Source organism: Dicentrarchus labrax, unplaced genomic scaffold (assembly GCF_905237075.1).
Source record: "Dicentrarchus labrax unplaced genomic scaffold, dlabrax2021, whole genome shotgun sequence".
NCBI lineage: Eukaryota > Metazoa > Chordata > Actinopteri > Moronidae > Dicentrarchus > Dicentrarchus labrax.
Window position 1 is genome coordinate 347,501 of NW_026136763.1, and position 21,195 is coordinate 368,695.

Genomic DNA, 21,195 nt, shown 5'->3' on the forward strand with positions numbered 1-21,195 from the left:
GGCTGTTAGAGTTCTGTGGAGGTTCTCACCGTTTTCTCTCCACAGGGTTTAAGGGGTTCAGGGTAGAACACGTGTGTGGAAGGAAAACAGGAAACAGGAAGTGAGACCGTGTGTTTCCGGTTCTTTCTTCGCCTTTGGATTCGGCAGACTACAGTGTGTCACTGCTGCCCCCTGCTGGTGCTGATTATTTATAACATCTGATAGTCTTTATTGATCCACACAGATCAGAAAATACACATTAAATAACAATAGAACAGAAATACAGCGTTTATATACAGATGTGACTGATGTAATACATTTATACAGCAGTGGCATTTAAAGGTAATACAGGCTATAAATATTACTTCTAGGCTGGATTACTACAACTCCTTATTATCAGGCAATGAGTCCATTATTAGCCCGAGTAGCAAAAGAGATCATATTTCTCTTGTATTAACAGGAAGTCACAGCAATGTTTACTTCCTGTTAGATCATCAGTATGCTGCGTGTAGTTTTTAGACCACAATCTATAAATAAACTTTATTATTATCAACCAGTGGAGATCTGTAACAGATTAAAAGCAGCTACATTATTATATATATTTCTATATTTCTATGATTTATTTGTTGGTGAGCTTATCGTCACCCACGTGTGCATAACGTCAGAGCGTGTTAGCATCAAGTCGAACACAAATCTACCCAGAATGCATTGTGATCACCTGGCTCCGTGGACCTTCCCTGAATAAATAACGGTTCAAAATAAAAGGTTATACTGCGTGTTTGGGGTTTACTTTAATCACCATCTTCAGCCGGAAAGTGAACTAAATAGATTTTATAGATGCAAAATAAAAATGTTATATCGGGTTCGGGCTGTTAACTGTGGGATGAGTCGACAGTTTCAGGCTGAACTGAAACAGCTGATTGAGTCTGACAGCAGCTGGACACACACACACACACACACACACACACACACACACACACACATATATATCTGTGGGGACACAAACAAACACACAGTCTTTCTCATGAAGGGGAGGAAACAGTGCAACTCCCACTGGGAGGGTGGGAGGAGGGGGGAGAGGGAGGAGTCAGTCCCTCGGGATAAAAGTCTCCACTGAAAGAGAGAAAGACAGTCAGAGTGAACAGAGGAACAGACGAACAGAACGCATCAACTGAAGAACCAACAGGACCAACAGGACCTGGACCAGTGGAACCATCAGAGCTCCTCCTTCAGTCTGCTGATTTATCTGTGAGTTTCATCATTCAGAGTTCAACTGTTACTGAAACCAGACAGGCAGACAGACAGACAGACAGACAGACAGACAGACAGACAGACAGTGTTCCATCATGGATGGGTGAGTACTTTATTATAAAGATTTGAATGACTTTTTAGCTGATTATTTCCTGTAAATATTGATCAGAGATGAGTTTTCCTGATATTTTGATGTTTTGTATTTTTATTATTTTAACAGTCAATTCAATTCAATTCAATTTTATTTGTATAGCGCCAATTCATAACAGAAGTTATCTCAGGACACTTTTCAAATAGAGCAGGTCTAGACCGAACTCTTTAAAACATTAATTACAGAGACCCAACAGTACCACCATGAGCAAGCACTTGGAGACAAGGGCAAGGAAACACTGCCTGTTAAAAGGCAGAAACCTAGGACAGATCCTCCGGCTCTAGGTGGGTGGTCGTCTGTCTCGACCATTTGGGGTGAGAGAGAGAGAGACAGAGACAGAGAGAGAGAGCGAGAGACAGACAGACAGACAGGTGCACAGCAACAACAGTATTAGCAATGGCAATCTAGCAGGACCATGGCAGGAGGCTCCACCAGGATCGATAAGAACCTGCGAGACGAGAAAGCACAAGAACTCCGGGGAAGAAGTGAAGTTAGTAACATGCATTAATGGAACATGAATGAGTGCAGAAAGAGAGAGGAAGGGAGGAGCTCAGTGCACCATGGGAAATCCCCCGATAGTCTAGGCCTATAGCAGCATAACTAAGGGATGGTTCAGGACTCACCTGATCCAGCCCTAACTATAAGCTTTATCAAAGAGGAATGTCTTAAGCCTACTCTTGAATGTGGTGAGGGTGTCTGCCTCCCGAACCACAACTGGAAGCTGGTTCCACAGGAGAGGAGCTTGGTAACTGAAGGCTCTGGCTCCTGTTCTACTTTTAGAGACTATAGGAACCACAAGTAGCCCAGCATTCAGAGAACGTAGTGTTCTAGTGGGGTAATAGGGTACTATGAGCTCTTTAAGATATGAAGGGGCCTGACCATGAAGAGCTTTATAGGTGAGGAGGAGGATTTTAAATTCAATTCTACATTTTATAGGGAGCCAATGCAGAGTAGCTAGTACAGGAGAGATGTGATCTCTTTTTCTAGTTCCTGTCAGTACTCGTGCTGCAGCGTTCTGAATTAATTGGAGCGTTTTAATGGACTTATTGGGGCAACCTGATAATAAAGAGTTGCAGTAATCCAGCCTTGAAGTAACAAATGCATGGATTAGTTTTTCTGCATCTGTCTGTGATAGTATGTGTCTAATTTTTCTAATATTACGTAAATGAAAGAAGGCGGTCCTAGAGGTCTGCTTTATGTGGCAGTTAAATGACAAATCCTGATCAAAGTTCAATTCAATTGAATTTTATTTGTATAGCTCCAATTCATAACAGACATAATAATAATATACACTGTGATCAATAATAATAATATACACTGTGATCAATAATAATAATAATATAAACTGTGATCAATATTAATAATATACACTGTGATCAATAATAATAATAATATACACTGTAAACAATAATAATATTAATAATATACACTGTGATCAATAATAATAATAATATACACTGTAAACAATAATAATAATATACACTGTGATCAATAATAATAATAATATACACTGTAAACAATAATAATAATAATATACACTGTGATCAATAATAATAATAATATACACTGTAAACAATAATAATAATTGGTTAGCTGGTTAGCTCCATTAGCTCTGTTAGCTCTGTTAAGTCTATGAGCAGTGGTCAGTCTGTCCCTCTGGCGTCCTCCAGTGTCACACACTCTGTAGCCACAAAGCCACACCCCCTATTTGATTCTCCCTGCTTTGACTTTTGAATGTGCCAGAGGCAGTGAGCGAGCAGGATTTAAACCACGTTCACATAGGCCGCCTGAGCCGCGCATGGCGTCTCCCACACATGTGGTATTCACACTGTGAGCATGTAAGCTACGTGGCTGTTTCCCTATACACTTTTCCATCTATAATGTTCATGAAAAATCTACATTAATGGAGGTATTGCGATATTGAAATCCTCACTGATCGATATCAGTATGTGTTTACTGTCTGTGAGTTCACCTTTCACTCAGCTATCAGGAGGAGGAGATTCACCTCCTGCAGTAGCTTTCCCTCTCTTTACATCGGAATATTTCTGTGTTTTCACTTTATTTTGTAGTATTTTGTCAGTACATTCAATTCAATTCAATTTTATTTGTATAGCGCCAATTCATAACAGAAGTTATCTCAGGACACTTTTCAAATAGAGCAGGTCTAGACCGAACTCTTTAAAACATTACATGTTGTAATACTTCATGATCTGAGTAGTAAAGATATCATTACAGCACTGTACTCTGTTACAAGGGAAGTCCTGCATTCAAAATGCAGTACAGAATGATATTATAGTTTATATAATGCTGAATTATTGTAGTACTTTCCGTCAGTACTTCTCTGTTGTAAATTACACACATACAAGAACACTTTGTAGTTTAAGATCAGTGCTGAATAGTAACAGACCTTAGGTCAGAGGTCAGAGCTATGGATGGAGTTTAAATCTTCTTCTCTTTTTAATTAAATGTTAGCAGTTAGCAGTTAGTAGTAGGCCAGATGGTGCTGCAGCAGCTGGATGCTGATTGGCTGTCGTCACTGAGCTGTAATTAAACACAGATTATAGACTGAGTGTGTGTGTGTGTTCCTGTATGTCTGTATTTGTGATGACCTCCTGCTCTTCAAAGGCTGAATAATGTGTGTGTGTGTGTGTGTGTGTTAAAAGGATGTTTACATTAATGTTCCTGTTTTATAATATCTGACACATCAATTTACATATTTTATTACATTTATTTTATTTATGTGTACAGACAATATCCAACCTCTCGTCGGATCTCTGCACTGTAATAAATTATAAGGTAGCAAAACTTTTAAAAAGTTAGTAACAACTTGCACAGATTTTTTTGTGCACAGTTCAAGATGTTAAAAATATTTTTAGATTTCTGAAAACAAGCTACTAAACATTCCACATAAGAGTAAGCACCAGGTATTAAAGGTCCAGTCTGAAGGCGGGAGTGGTGGTGGTTCAATATGACAGACTCAATAGAAGAGTACCCACTCCCTCTGCAGATAGAAATGTCTCATTCTAAGGTAACAAAAACACAACACTTTCAGGTGATTAAACACTAATGGAAACATATCTATGAATAATATATTATTGTTACATCATGGAGCTTTAAAGGGCATCAATCCTATTCATGTGTCCTGGTTGGGTCTCCCACTTCCAGTAAAAATAGATCTAACATTTTTAGACAGCAGTGGTCTTTAATTATTCATTATTCAACCCATAATTTAGAAAGACTTTGATGTTGGTTTGAACTTCTTACAGCAACATCACATCACCCACAGTAACTGCCACGCTGGTTCTTCCAGCTGATCTCACCGACTTCTTACTGGCAGCTGGAACAAAAAGTTTTATTTCTGCCAAACAACCCAAACTTAGCTAGCTTAACCTTTGCTCTAACACAACGTAACATCATCCAACTGGACACTGCATTGGCCAATCACATGTATGCAAGCTGACATTTCCGGCAGATGACTTTGTAACATGACGCTTCACAACCATCCTGATGAAAGATAAACCTCTGGACGGAGGTTTTTAGTCCAAAAATGTAGAACTATGAGGTATAAAATAGCTTCATTTCAGCAGCTATCATTCAGATTAACAAGTTGCAGTAACATGGAACAGGAGTTTTTATTTTTTTACTACATTTCTATTATGTTTTTGATTCTAGTGTTTTCCTACTGTTCTCTATCTATGAGTCCTGTTTTTTAGTACCTGGAGCACTTCTATCATTTATCTTCATAATTTATCATGTTTGTCTGTTTTCTGAGTTGTTTGGTGTTATAAATTAACTACATACCAGATCTACCTCCAGGTACAAATAAAGTAATAGGACCCTACAATGGTGTAAAAAGAAGCTGTCTGAACTTTCCAGTGAAAACGACTTGTGCCCAGGTGGTTCAGTAAAGACATCTTTTCGCTCAAGATTCAATTTGTTTTACAGAGAAAAAAATGGGTCAGGAGGGTCGGAGGCTGCTGAGAGAGAAAGGAGGAGGAGGAGGAGGAGGAGGAGGAGAGGCACTGAAAAGTGTTGTGAAACAGAGGTTATTGGAGTTCAAGTTGAACACTGTTTATATGGATGACACAGTCTGAGAATGTGTTCAGCTGTGAGCTATGGAGCAACAGGAGGGACAAAAACTGACCCCAGTTCCCTGCTGCAGCTTCCTGTTTACACCAGAGGACATTCTGACAGAACAGGTTGTCTAATTTTGAACAGGAGAGTCTGAGGATGTGTAGAGTTTCTGCTGATCCAGGACAGCAAGCAGTCTGGCTTTTGTTGAACGGTTGTTGGGCCCTCCTTGTAGTAAACAGGCTCTGATTGGACCACGTCCTGGATGTAGCCTGAGCCATTCACAGCACGGTATGAAGAGGTGTATATATATATTTTATTTAATCAGGAAGTCATATTGACATTGAGATCTACCAGATTTACCAGTGAGACCTGGGTACAAAGTAAAAATAAGATACAATTATTAAAAACTAGTAAATATTTAAATATAGATGAATATATGCAACAGCATCCTCGATGCAAGTATTAAAATTAGTGGTGGGACTCTAATTAATTAGAGGCTTTTTATTAATTAATCTCAATTAATCGCATATCAATATTTGACACGAGAAGCAACATTTTTCAATTTAAATGGATTTTGGTATATGACTGAATCAATGAATAGACACATAAATAAGTTTAAACAACAAAATCGTGTTTATTTTTATCACTGAGTGTTAACATAAAGTGCAATATGAATAAAGAATATTATGATTGCATTGTTCACAAGGCACAAACTTAAATTCAAGTTAGCTATATTCAAGCTTTTTCAGGACTTTTTGTAAACTTTCTATGTCTTAAACACATAAATAAATAAATAATATCCTTGGCATAAAATAAACAGTCCAACAGTTAAACATAAAGTGCCCTTTCTACCATAAATGGTTCTGAAAAACAACACAGAAACAAAAATGATCCATCAATTGATGACAGTCCCTCCTATTCTGTCATTGTCCTGAGCAAAAAATCTTTGCAACATAGGCCATAACAGTTTGATTAACATCTCAGTGTGACTTAACAGTAACAACCAACCCATTAGCCTGGCATCACAATAGTTCTCCTCCTAATTCTCCCCCTCTTTCAGCATTGTCTGTGCTAGCTGCAACATGTTTGGCATTGAGGTGGTAGCGGAAGCTGGAAGTTTTCCGGTGATAGGCAAATTCTTTCTTGCAAAATTTGCACACAACTGTGCTTTTATCCAGGTTTCCACCCTGTAGTTTAACAAAAATCTCCGCCCACCGAACCCAGCAACGACTTCTCATCGGTTTCCATTTCTTGTGTTGTGTCCTGTGCATCAGTATTATGGGTTTGCCAGGAACTCATGCAACAACAATGTTCCGTGCTGTTTGGAGTGCAAAAATAAATTGTGATTAAATGCGTTATTTTTTTGTTGCGTTAATTTTTCTGTAATTAATTTATCGTAATTAACACGATAAAGTCCCAGCCCTAATTAAAATAAATAAATCCAAGCATATTATGTAAAGAAGTCCCACTTATAATCTCTGTCGACATCAGTGTGGGAAGTTTCAGTGAGATCTGTAGATGATGATTTCAAATCACTACGAAGAACATTAGACTCTATTGCACCTATAAAAAATTATTAAAACATAGGAGACTAGCACCGTGGTACAATCACCAAACCCGCCAGTTAAAGCAAATAGCTAGGAAATCCGAAAGGAAATGGCGCTCTTCCAAATTATCAGAATATCGCTCAATTTGGCAAGATAATCTTAAAACTTATAGAAAGGCCCTCCATAATGCCAGAAGAGCCTATTACTCAGCACTAATAGAAGAAAATAAGAATAACCCTAGGTTCCTCTTCAGCACTGTAGCCAGGCTGACGGAGAGTCACAGCTCTATTGAGCCACATATCCCCATAAACTTAAGTAGCAACGACTTCATGAGCTTCTTCTATAATAAAATTATTACTATTAGAGAGAAAATTAATCACCAACTGCCATCAACAGTTATCAGTGGCTCTCCAAGTTCAGGGACTTTTGCTAATGTAAACTTAGATATATATTTAGATTGTTTTTCTGCTATCGATCTTCATCAGTTAACTTCAATCATTTCTTCATCAAAGCCATCAACCTGTCTATTAGACCTGATCCCAACTAGGCTGCTTAAAGAATTTGTTCCCTTAATTGGCACTTCTTTACTGGATATGATTAATCTTTCTTTATTATCAGGATATGTACCGCAGTCCTTTAAAGTAGCTGTAATTAAACCCCTTCTTAAAAAGCCCACTCTTGACCCAGGGGTTTTAGCTAACTATAGACCAATCTCTAACCTCCCCTTCCTCTCTAATATTCTGGAGAAGGTAGTCGCCAAAGAGTTGTGTGACTTTCTACATAACAATAGTTTATTTGAGGATTTTCAGTCAGGATTTAGAGTTCATCATAGCACAGAGACAGCTCTGGTTAAAGTTAATAATGACCTTCTGATTGCTTCTGACAATGGACTTGTCTCTGTACTTGTATTATTAGATCTTAGTGCTGCATTTGACACCATTGACCATAATATTCTTTTACAGAGACTGTAGATCAAATTGGCATTAAAGGAACCGCACTAAGCTGGTTTAAGTCATATTTATCAGATTGTTCGCAGTTTGTACATGTTAACGATGAATCTTCAATAAATACTACAGTTAGTCATGGAGTTCCACAAGGTTCTGTACTTGGACCAATACTATTTACTATATATATGCTCCCTTTAGGCAACATTATTAGGAATCACTCCATTAACTTTCACTGTTATGCAGATGATATGCAGTTATATCTATCGATCAAGCCCGATGAAATTAATCAATTATCTAAATTACAAACATGTCTTAAGGACATAAAATCCTGGATGAGCTGCAATTTTCTGATGTTAAACTCAGAAAAAAACGAAATTCTTGTTCTTGGCCCCAAAAACCTTAGAGACTCACTGTCTAAAGATATAGTTACTCTAGATGGCATTACCTTGGCCCCTAGCACCACTGTCAGGAATCTTGGAGTTATCTTTGATCAGGATTTGTCATTTAACTCCCACATGAAGCAAACCTCTAGGACTGTCTTATTTTATTTATGTAATATTACAAAAATTAGACACATCCTATCACAGACAGATGCAGAAAAACTAATCCATGCATTTGTTACTTAGAGGCTGGATTACTGCAACTCTTTATTATCAGGTTGCCCCAATAAGTCCAATAAAACGCTCCAATTAATTCAGAACGCTGCAGCACAAGTACTGACAGGAACTAGAAAAAGAGATCACATCTCTCCTGTACTAGCTTCTCTGCATTGGCTCCCTGTAAAATGTAGAATAGAATTTAAAATCCTCCTCCTCACCTATAAAGCTCTTCATGGTCAGGCCCCTTCATATCTTAAAGAGTTCATAGTACCCTATTACCCCCTAGAACACTATGTTCTCTGAATGCTGGGCTACTTGTGGTCCCTATAGTCTGTAAAAGTAGAACAGGAGCCAGAGCCTTCAGTTACCAAGCTCCTCTCCTGTGGAACCAGCTTCCAGTTGTGGTTCGGGAGGCAGACACCCTCACCACATTCAAGAGTAGGCTTAAGACATTCCTCTTATAGTTAGGGCTGGATCAGGTGAGTCCTGAACCATCCCTTGGTTATACTGCTATAGGCCTAGACTATCGGGGGATTTCCCATGGTGCACTGAGCTCCTCCCTTCCTCTCTCTTTCTGCATTTATTCATGTTCCATTAATGCATGTTACTAACTTCTTCCCCGGAGTTCTTGTGCTTTCTCGTCTCGCAGGTTCTTATCGATCCTGGTGGAGCCTCCTGCCATGGTCCTGCTAGATTGCCATTGCCAATACTGTTGTTGCTGTGCACCTGTCTCTCTCTCTCTCTCTCTCTCTCTCTCACCCCAACTGGTCGAGGCAGATGACCACCCACCTAGAGCCGAAGGATCTGTCCTAGGTTTCTGCCTTTTAACAGGCAGTTTTTCCTTGCCCTTGTCGCCAAGTGCTTGCTCATGGTGGTACTGTTGGGTCTCTGTAATTAATGTTTTAAAGAGTTCGGTCTAGACCTACTCTATTTTAAAAGTGTCCTGAGATAACTTCTGTTATGAATTGGCGCTATACAAATAAAATTGAATTGAATTGAATTGAAATACAGATAAAATTTCTGCTTTCTCTAGAGATAATGAAGTCAATAGTCTTTAGATCTGCCATTCAAACGTACTTTAACGCATTTAGATTGACTTTTAAAACACATATAGACTTGTTGTTTGTATAGGAACAGGTCCTGTTATCTTATTGTTTGAAAAGGACTGTGGAAGTTTCTCTCTGTACTGGACTATGGTGATGTTATTATAGACACACTACTGTCTCTCCTCTTCAATGGTCACCAAGTTCATTTCAAACTAACTTGGGTTTTGGTATCCTGCCAAAGGACACAGGAGGAGCTGGGGATTGAACTGCCAAACTTCTGATAAGTGGATGACCCGCTTTACCTCCTGAGGCACAGCCACCCTTAAGCATCCAGATGCTGTCTATCACTCAGCTCTTAGATTCATTATCCATCAGAACACGAGGGAGGAGAAATATCCCCTGGTGTGGGTGCCAGTGCTTCTCTCCACCCAGTCCAAGAGAGAAAAAGACCATAATAAAGATAACTTCTCTATCTGAATTTTGCAATCACAGAAGAGTACAAGCATAGGGCCATCTTCAAGGATATTAAATAGGAGGATGTCCCTGAGAGGACCTGGTGGGTGGCATAGCACACCAACCTTTCTCTGGACGCTGCGAGTCACTGTTCAGAGTCCAAACAGCCCACGCTGTGCTCTGCTGTGTATGAGGTAGACTTCCTGGAAGACAAACGGTTAAATTTTAACCAACCTCCAAATATCTCTAAAGATTCTTGTATAAAACTGGTTGAAGATAAAGGCACTCCTGAAGTGGTGATCGATTATTATTAGTTATTATTATTAATGGAAACATTGGAGTCTGGTGTCCTTCCCTAATTTGCCAAGGACTTAATTGGTAACAATCATGATGATTGACAGGATAAGAATCTACTGACACTATAAAGGACCAAGTGAAGTACTACTACTACAACAAATATTGGCTTTATAAAGGACACACAAAAAGGGCTATAGCGATATAATAACCGAAATACAAAAATACATTAAGAAAAATACAATAAATATACATTTATAATATAATTATTAGTTTATAACATAAAGACAGGAATCAGATAACCAAAGACACGTAAAATGGAGTACCAGTGGATCCTCAGTCTGGATGAAAACCGAGCTTGACTCAGGTTGGTCTGGGAGGTAAATAGTCAGGTGGGAGGTAAATAGTAAATGGACTGTACTTGTATTGCGCCTTTCTAGTCTGCCAACCACTCAAAGCGCTTTTACACTACATGCCACATTCACCATCTCACACATATTTACACAGTGATGGCAAAGCCCATCAAACAGAAACTAATGCATTCATACACATTCACAGCATCGGGAGCAACAAGGGGTTCAGTATCTGGCTTTTAATGTTTAGCTTAGTCTGATGTGTTTTTTGTGTTTTACTATTTGATGTTGTTTTGCTGCTTTTATGTTTTTATGTAAAGTGTCTTTGAGTATAACAAAAGCGCTTATGAATAAAAATGTAATATTATATTATCAAGGATACTTCGACACCTCCTGCTGCATGTCGCAGTGTCCTTGATACTGAAATTGAATATATACAGAAATTGAATATTACTTTCTGTTTGCGATGAATGTGACTGTAGTGTAAAAGTGTTTTGAGTGGTTGGTAGACTAAAAAGGAAGTATATAAGTACAGTCCATTTCTCATTTACCAATGAGTCTTGGTGATGAAATTTGGTGGAATTTGTGACATACACATAAAAGGCCACTATGTTAATCTTTAGACATCATCAGAATAGACCAAGACCTGATCTACTCTCTGAACTTAGACCAGAACCTTGAACCAACCTGATTGAATCCAGCCTTTAATCCACAATCTTCTTCTTCTGTGGTTCAGGTTGACATGTTCTGGCTCAGGATGACTTCCTGTCTGTTGTTGCTCCTGTTCTTCTTCCATTTTGTTCCTGCCATCATGGCCACCACCCAACCCGCTGGCTGCAAAATCCGCATCACAGATAGAGGACTGGAGATGTGTAAGTACATGGTTGTGACTGAGACCAGACTGAATGAGTTACACTGGACTGACAGTATGTGGTTGTCACTGAAGTAGTATTGGTAGTATTTGTAGTATTTAAAGTACTAACAGTGTGTGTTTTGTGTTTTCAGTGAAGGCTGAGACTCTGAAGTTTGTGGAGGAGGAGCTCAGTAACATCAGTATGCCGGAGATGAAAGGCAAAGAAGGACGCTTCCAATACACCATCACTGAGTACTAATACTACATCATATTATGTAGTTCTATAGTAGTGCTAGATAAATATGCAGTACTGATACGTGATAGAGATGATGCAATAAATTTCAGTGGGGATTACTCTGTTTCTATCTACAGGGACTAAAGATGGAAATAAATCATCTGTCATCTCATTTTGTTTTTTTGCATGTTCCTGTTTTAATAAAGACTAACAATCATATTTAAAGAAATATTGAATACTTAAAATATCTATTAATACTTTCTCTCTCTCTCTCATAAGTGTGAAGATAACCGAGTTGAATCTGACTCACGCCAACCTTCAGTTCATCCCTGAAGTCGGGTTGTTGTTCGATGTTCAGAACTCATCGATCACGTTGACTTTCCACCGGCGGATCCTCTACTGGTTCTTGTTAGTTCTGATATTATTATTATTAGTAGTATTATCAATCTGTCTGTCTGTCTGTCTGTCTGTCTGTCTGTCTCTCTCTCTCTCTCTCTCTCTCTCTCTCACACACATCCAAACTGGTTGAGGCAGATGACCACCCACCTAGAGTTGGGGTCTGTCCGAGGTTTCTGCCTCTTAAAAGGAATTTTTTCCTTGGCGCCATCGCCAAGTGCTTGCTCATGGTGGGAACTGTTGGGTCTCTGTAAATAATGTTATAAGGAGTTCAGTCTAGACCTGCTCTATTTGAAAAGTGTCCTGAGATAACTTCTGTTATGATTTGGTGCTATACAAATAAAATTGAATTAAATTGAATATTATTATTAGTAGTAATATTATTAATATTATAAACTCTAATAGTTATTCTACAGAAGATAAATAAAAAATAATTTGACCCATCATAGTAATGATGATAATATCTCTCAGTTATGACACAGGAAACATCAACGCCTCGGCCGAAGGTGTGAACATCAACACGGTTCTGAACTTGATCAGAGACGATGGAGGACGGCTTAAGATCAATAACATTACCTGCGATGCCAGAATCGCCAAAATGAAGGCAAAGTTCAGTGGAACACTTGGGTATGTAATCAGTAATGAGTAATGATTACTGTTAATAAAATTGATTTGGAAATCAATAATCAAATAATAATAACTATTTTTCAGGAGAGTTTACGACTTCCTGGCGAGCTTTCTAACAACAGGCATGCGCTTCCTCCTCAACCAACAGGTCTGTCTGTCTGTCTGTCTCTCACCTGTCTGTCTCTCTGGCCTGTCTAGGGTTAGAGCTAACAGAGATGACTCTTTCTTGTTAAGGTCATTATTTATATGTATATTATCTATATGGTAAGGTCATTATTTGTATGTATATTATCTATACATTAAGGTTAATTATTGGATAAGGCTGTTTTTTAGATCTTACGAAGATTTTTACTATAAATAACTATAATAATAAATATATAATAACTGTCCTCAGTTATTTGTCTTCAGTTTCACAGATGTCTTTAGGTGGACAAAGTTTTACATCTCTGACTGACCTCAAGCTGTCAATCACCATCAGTCCACTGACTAAAACTAAGCTAAACATTAAAAGCAATTTTAAAAAGGTGAGTTTTTGTCAATGATTTGAACACTGGAAGGTCGGTGCAGTCACGGATTTGTTTGGGGAGAGCGTTCCAGAGGGAGGGGGCAGCAACAGGGAAGGCTCTGCCGCCCCAGGTTCGGTGCTTGGTCCTGGGTGGTGGAGTCAGGAGGTTTGCATCATATGAGCAGAGACTACGGGATGGGTTGTGGTGGTGGAGCAGGTCAGTGTGGTAGGAAGGGGCCTGCTTATGGAGGGCTTTGTCTGTGAGGAGGAAGATTTTGAATTCAATTCAATTCAATTCAATTTTACTTGTATAGCACCAATTCATAACGGAAATTATCTTAGGACACTTTTCAAATAGAGTAGGTCTAGACCGAACTCTTTAAAACATTATTTACAGAGACCCAACAGTACCACAATGAGCAAGCACTTGGCGACAAGGGCAAGGAAAAACTGCCTGTTAAAAGGCAGAAACCTAGGACAGATCCTTCGGCTCTAGGTGGGTGGTCGTCTGCCTCGTCCAGTTGGGGTGAGAGAGAGAGAGAGAGAGAGAGAGACAGGTGCACAGCAACAACAGTATTGGCAATGGCAATCTAGCAGGACCATGGCTGGAGGCTCCACCAGGATCGATAAGAACCTGCGAGACGAGAAAGCACAAGAACTCCGGGGAAGAAGTGAAGTTAGTAACATGCATTAATGGAACATGAATGAATGCAGAAAGAGAGAGGAAGGGAGGAGCTCAGTGCACCATGGGAAATCCCCCAATAGTCTAGGCCTATAGCAGCATAACTAAGGGATGGTTCAGGACTCACCTGATCCAGCCCTAACTATAAGCTTTATCAAAGAGGAATGTCTTAAGCCTACTCTTAAATGTGATGAGGGTGTCTGCCTCCCGAACCACAACTGGAAGCTGGTTCCACAGGAGAGGAGCTTGGTAACTGAAGGCTCTGGCTCCTGTTCTGTCGACAGTTCTGTCTCGTGCTGCAGCGTTCTGAATTAATTGAAGCGTTTTAATGGACTTATTGGGGCAACCTGATAATAAAGAGTTGCAGTAATCCAGCCTTGAAGTAACAAATGCATGGATTAGTTTTTCTGCATCTGTCTGTGATAGGATGTGTCTAATTTTTGTAATATTACGTAAATGAAAGAAGGCAGTCCTAGAGGTTTGCTTCATGTGGGAGTTAAAAGACAAATCCTGATAAAAGATAACTCCAAGATTCCTGACAGTGGTGCTAGGGGCAAAGGTAATGCCATCTAGAGTAACTATATCTTTAGACAGTGAGTCTCTAAGATTTTTGGGGCCAAGTACAAGATTTAACATCAGAAAATTGCAGCTCATCCAGGATTTTATGTCCTTAAGACATGTTTGTAATTTAGATAATTGATTAATTTCATCGGGCTTGATCGATAGATATAACTGCGTATCATCTGCATAACAGTGAAAGTTAATGGAGTGATTCCTAATAATGTTGCCTAAAGGGAGCATATATATAGTAAATAGTATTGGTCCAAGTAAAGAACCTTGTGGAACTCCATGACTAACTGTAGTATTTATTGAAGATTCATCGTTAACGTACAAACTGCGAACGATCTGATAAATATGACTTAAACCAACTTAGTGCGGTTCCTTTAATGCCAATTTGATGCTCAAGTCTCTGTAAAAGAATGTTATGGTCAATGGTGTCAAATGCTAAAAAACATGTAAATATATGTTTCCTCTCTTTACTATGAATGGGATACTGTACCAATCCACATCAGAGAACTGACCACTTACAGGTCCTCCTTTAAACTGTGAAGGTTTAAAGGCCAGTTTCCTGCCTTATTGCTACTTTTGTCCTGTTGCTCTTATTTGCCTTAAATAAATAAATAAACTAAATTAAACTAAACTGTCTGTCTGTTTCATCTGTCTGTCTCCCAGATCTGTCCTGCTCTCAATCATGCGGCTCTGGTTCATGTGAACTCAATGCTGGACACGATCCCTGTGAGGACGGAAGTCGATCAATATATCGGGATTGATTATTCTTTGATTGATGACCCAGTGGTGACATCCAGGAGCCTCGACATGCACTTCAGGGTCAGTATCAAGGTGATATTTTTATGATCCTGATCAAAGCGATCAATAACAGTGTGTTTTCTGTCTGTAGGGGATGTTCTTCGACCTTTCTGATCAGAACAACACGTTGGTGAACTATGCTGTCGACCCTGTCATCAGAGAGTACGACAGGATGGTTTACCTCGCCCTGTCCGAATTTTTCTTCGACAGCGGGTTGTTCTCTTACTACAGTGCGGGAATCTTCCAGATGCACATCGTCAACGAGAAGGTCAAAACTACCACAGACCCCCTATACCCCTGAAACTACCGAACCATACAAAGATTCCTCCTGAAAGCTGAAACCTGGTTCTGTTTGTGTCTCTTCCTTCAGATGCCCAAAGACATGGAGATGTTGTTGAGAACCACCTACTTTGGAACCATCATGATGCTGGTTAGCAGATCCAGAAACACACACATGATTAATGTTCTTCTTGTGTTTTCTGAATAGAACCCGCTGTAGTACTTTAGTATTGTGTATTAATACTGTGTTCTGGGTAGAACCCGGCTCTGGTGGATGCGCCACTCTCTCTGCAACTTGCTGTCAACTCTCCTCCAAAAACCTCCATCAAGACATCTGGCGCGACGGTTGTCATGACAGCCATTGTCAAGGTGATGGTGCTGCCTCCAGGTCAGCCTCCGGTCCAGCTTAGCAGCATGACCATGGTACACACACACACACACACACACACACACACACACATACAATATAAATCACATGCTCAGCTCTGATTTGCTGTCGGTCAACAGATGATGCTCTCCAGGTGAGAGATCAAAATGATTGTTTCTATTAAGTATTCTTCTGTCTGTGTGCAGGAAACAAAGTTTAACGCTAAAGTTTCTATGAAGGGCAAACGTCTGGCTGTTCATGCTGACCTCCGCAGGTACACACACACACACACACACACACACACACACACATATAAACTCTATCTTCTATCACTATAACCCCATCCCCAACCACAACCCTGAGTGGCCCTCTATCCTCCAGTCTGTGTGTTCAAACCCGTGCTTTGTGTTTGTTTGTGGTGGTTTTTGTTCTGTGGTGGTTTCAATTAAAGCCACTTTCTGTCACTATGAGTGGAAGATGCTTTCTCTATCCTCTGCGATTGACTCTGATGATCCAGTCCTCTCAGCCTCCTGGATGGAGAATGCAAATGAATGATTATTTATTTAGCTTGATCACAGTCACACTGAAACTGTTTTCTTCTTTCAGGTTTAAAATTTTCTCCAATCAATCAGCACTGGAATCTCTGGCAGTAAGTGTCTTTTTGTGGCTTTTTTGTTACTTAACCCTTTAGGCGCCGGGTTTTATTTTGAAAAATACTAGATTTTGACATCTAAATTTCAGGAGGCTCTGGCTTGAAAGTGGTTTGAGATAGAGAAAAAGTGTAAATGAGACAAATATTGAGAATGACCTAAAGTTTATCTAGGTAGTCAATTTTCCTATCTAATTTGCATATTATGACGTCATATGGCGACGGACATATTGGATTATATAATTTCCATGAAATACCTGATATTTTGAAATAGAGTTGAACTTATTTTATCAGATTCACCCCCTCCATCTATTTGTTATGTTGTCCACATATCAAATGAACAGGGAAAAGTAAATTGTAAGCCAAACTAGAGCTATTACTACACCACAAAACTCATGTAAACAGTAGGCATTTTTTATGATTTTTTACCCACCACCACCCTCCCTATTGGAGGACACTTTTTCTTTTCTTTTTTATTCTCTTCTTCATTATTATTATTATTATTATTATTATTATTATTATTATTATTATATGATAATAATAATAACAGTAGGCGTCTTTTAGCTGCAGAGGCCTAATCTGTGCCCATCTATCCAGATAAAAGTTTGTAGTATTTGTAGAGTGTGGAACCTCTCATTGCAAGGCACAGTACAGAGACAATATGAACAATATTGAGACCCCACCACATAGCCTAACAAATGGACAGGTACACATCCGCATCCGATGCACTGTGACCGGCGCTGTAGAAAGAGTGAACACTAACGCTGGTCCCAGCGCTATTCTCACCACCCCCGCTACTTCTACCACATCCATTAGCTCCCTAACTGATACTACGACTTCGTGTAGTACTCCCACCTATGTTGGGCAAAGGGTCGTGTGTTTGTGCTTGTGTGTTTTCCTCACTCTGCCCGGCAGCGCCGGTGCAAAGACGCACTGTGACTATCACGCTCACTTAACGACCGGCCGTCATCTCCCAAAGGTAGATTTTCCCTTTCAGAATCAGAGTCAACGAATAGGAGACCCATCACTTCCCTAAGCGTCAACTTTTTGCTTGCCATTTTCGTTTATTTCGTCTCAATAACTCCTAAATTCAGCAATACCGCTTCAGCATAAATAGCGCCATGGCACACTATTTCCGGTGTTTGGACGGGACTTCCTCGAACATTTTGCATTGAAACATGATGTTTTTCTGAGCTAAGGTCTAAGTACAGGATGTCTGCCAACTAGTGGAGGGGAGTATGAATGAGGTATAACGCTCTCTTAGGAGAAAACAGCTGTTTGATTCAGTACCACGTCCTGTCACAATTTTGCGACTTTGGCGCTTAAAGGGTTAATCTTAAACTACAAGTTACAGCACAGTAATAACCTGTCTGTCTGTCTGTCTGTCAGTTGATTCCTCTGCAGGCTCCTCTGAAGACAATGTTGCAGATGTCTGTGGTTCCTTTAATCAATAGTAAGAATCTGATCAATCAATATACACACAGTTTATTGGCAGAACATTTTTTTTGTCACATTGAGGATGTTTTTTTCCATATTTTGTTGTTTCCATCAGACACGGCTACTGACTGCTGTGACGATGTTTACTGACTACATTTTTGTGTGTGTGTGTGTGTGTGTGTGTGTGTGTGTGTGTGTGTGTGTGTGTTCAGACTGGACAAAGAGAGGAGTTCGGATTCCTCTGGCTGATGGGATAGATTTCATTGAGGAGGTGGTTGAATATCACAATGTAAGTCTGTTTACTCATTAAATATGAACCATGTGTTTATACATGATGCTATGCTTTGATTGGTCATCAGCCCGTGAATTACTTTCACTTAGTGCTCCCCCCTGGTGTTCACAGCCGTTGTGTTGATCTCTGCAGGGATTCATCCTGATTGGAGCAAATCTTCACTTCAGCAAAGGACTCAGAGAAATGATTGCAGGGAACGTCCAGACAGAGCCAGACACTGTCTAAACATATGTATCTATATATATATATATATACAGTGTACACTGTATATACAATGTAAATATACACTGTGTGAACATACTGTATATGACAACATGTGAATATATACAAACATATTAGCATGTTAATGATCAAAGGGTACAGGCACAATCTAAATATATATATAACTGCATTCTGTATATATAGATGTTTGCATGGAAGACAGATATATATATACTGTAAAACCTCTAATAATACGGCCTTTATTGGGGACCAGCATCTATTTGGGACAGAGCTTTAAATTCTTCAGCACAAACTTGGCACAGATGGAAATTGTAACTGCTGCTTCTCCTCAGTTTTGTTCAGTAAATTTGACGACTAACAGGTAACTTGCGGTAAATTTCAGGTCCTACTTTTTTCTTTGTGCCACCATGACACTGAACATGAAAGTTGTTTTACGGCAGCTGAAGATTTACGGCAGACGGCGTACAGACAGCGAGCAACAGACTTCACATGATAATATTCACAGCTCAGATTAATTCTAATGAAACACTTTGTTCTGATGGGTGGACCCTGACGTACTAAAACATTAAACTTTAATGTTCATAGTTTAAAATGAAGGCTCTAGGTGAGTGGTCGTCTGCCTCAACCAGTTGGGGTGAGAGAGAGAGAGAGAGAGAGAGAGAGAGAGAGAGACACAGACAGACAGACAGACAGACAGACAGACACAGCAACAACAGTAGCAACAACTACACTAATAGTAGTGACTGATGATGATTAACATGAAGAAGATGATGGCGATGTCAACAACGATCCATCCATACTGTCAAGACGTTAAATATTTATATTTATGTAAAGATCTAAAACTCGCTCAAGTGGGTGACCCAGTGGGTTTAAGAGGTTTTATACATCCACAAAATTTCTAGAAAATCAAGACCAGGCCTCTCTTGGAGACCTGCGTTAATTTGTCAAAACGTGGAGCCACAGCAGGCTTTTAAAGGAAACCTGTGTCTATTTGGGACCCTGCTTTTATTGGAAGTTTTACGGTGACTGCATGTGTTTATATGACACAGTCTACATTGATATTGAACTATACACTAACAATATGTTTATCAATATATTTAAATATAGACAGATTATATAAACTGACACTGGGTGTTTCTCAAACCCAATAATTCAAAGAAGAGATTTGTGTTCTTGGTGAGAACGTTCAGCACCGAGGATTCATCACTGATTACTCCTCAACTGTATACTAACAATGTAATTTATAATAATAAAGCAGTGACTGTAGACCTTTCATTCTGCTTCTGTTGTTTATGTATTTATCTTAAAAGAACTAACAATAACTTATTAGTAGAACTGTCTAAAGTGTCCAATACTGCTTTTATATTGTCACTCCATAACTACAATGATAGCTGTCACCAGTTCTATTCCTTCTGTCACTAACACTGATACTGCACTATACTTCATATCAATTCACCAGATTTTTCTTTTCTTAGTATCTGTTTCTGTTTCTAAGAGGCTGGTGACTCTACACAACCAAACCACCATTTTGTCAGAGTGTTTAAGGTCTTAGAACAGTATGACTTGACATGAAGGTCATTCCCATGCTCTATTATGTCTCTTAAGTTGTTGCAGCAGTTTGTGGGTTGATATCAGGGTTTGTGTTATAATCTGAGCTTTGTTGCAGTCTCTAAAATAATTAATGTTAGGGGCGGAGATAAATAATAGCATAATGGGTGCGTTTTCCATGGGAGAGATTAAGTGGTCCAACACTTTCACAGTCTCTAGTTTGTGGTTGTACAGTTTCAGTTTTAGTTTCATGAGCCTGTGATCATCCTCGAGCAGCAGTTCCCAACCTTTTTCCTTAAGGGACTTCTGTTCTACAATTTAATAAACTGATCACCCCTGATTAAGAGACATATTTTGTGGATATTCCACATTACATTCTAAACTGTACAATGAACCTAAACAGGGAAATCAGCAGGAAGAAATTTCAGATTATTTCCTGTTTAGGGAACTTTGTATATAATTATCTGTCTATATTATATATATATATATATATATATATATATATATATATTTATATAGTTATTTTTGGGGGCTTTTCAACAGGAAAGGGGGGTAAAGAAAGGGGGGATGACATGCAGCAAAGGGCCACAGGTCAGGTTCGAACCCAGACCGCTGCAGCAAATCTGTATATGGGTTGCCAGCTCTACCGACTGAGCTAACCGGGCACCCATGTGTTATCATTATAACTTATAATAATTATAATTATGATATAACTATCATACAGACTTATTAAGTTTCCCTTTTTTTTGACAAATTTGGTGTTTTGTTGTGGCAGTTGGCCATTGTTCTATTAGACAGTTTACATTTACTTTTATTTATTGATTTTATCAAATCAATGTGTATCCATACAGTACCAGTTAATTTAGTCTACAACCCTGCAAAGCAAACTTTATCATCACTTACCCTGCAGCAGTGTCTGTGCAGCAGGTAGAAAACCCGTCTCCGCAATCCCCGTGTTCGTCCGAGATAGTTTGTTTTTGTTGAGAAAAATAAAATACTCAAATTTGACTAAAACTATTTAATATTTCATTGTTTAGAAAC

The 21,195-nt window shown here is 39.1% G+C and overlaps 2 protein-coding genes across 2 annotated transcripts in view; one reads left to right on the plus strand and one right to left on the minus strand.

The window, feature by feature from the left end:
• Positions 1–70, minus strand: part of ddx27 (DEAD (Asp-Glu-Ala-Asp) box polypeptide 27) — a 10,076-nt gene extending 10,006 nt beyond the window's left edge. Inside the window, exon 1 of the mRNA XM_051393796.1 lies at positions 1–70. This exon is cut by the window's left edge and continues 113 nt beyond it. The gene's annotated coding sequence lies outside the window, so the exon portion shown is untranslated.
• A 1,003-nt stretch (positions 71–1,073) lies between these two features.
• pltp (phospholipid transfer protein) lies at positions 1,074–19,881 on the plus strand. Its single transcript, XM_051393800.1, has 15 exons — positions 1,074–1,227; positions 11,431–11,566; positions 11,700–11,799; positions 12,062–12,190; positions 12,650–12,805; positions 12,890–12,953; positions 15,226–15,381; positions 15,452–15,628; positions 15,731–15,790; positions 15,898–16,062; positions 16,213–16,280; positions 16,613–16,655; positions 18,045–18,108; positions 18,305–18,381; positions 18,517–19,881. The coding sequence occupies exons 2-15, from the start codon at positions 11,437–11,439 to the stop codon at positions 18,607–18,609; spliced, it is 1,482 nt and encodes a 493-aa protein (XP_051249760.1). The 5' UTR covers positions 1,074–1,227; positions 11,431–11,436; the 3' UTR covers positions 18,610–19,881.
• Positions 19,882–21,195: the final 1,314 nt, after the last annotated feature.

Excerpts from the sequence above, each read along its gene's own strand:
- pltp (XM_051393800.1), top strand. The coding sequence starts at position 11,437 with ATGTTCTGGCTCAGGATGACTTCCTGTCTGTTGTTGCTCCTGTTCTTC. Across the intron at positions 12,806-12,889 it reads AAGTTCAGTGGAACACTTGG|GAGAGTTTACGACTTCCTGG; the intron begins GTATGTAATCAG and ends ACTATTTTTCAG. Across the intron at positions 15,791-15,897 it reads TTGGAACCATCATGATGCTG|AACCCGGCTCTGGTGGATGC; the intron begins GTTAGCAGATCC and ends TGTTCTGGGTAG.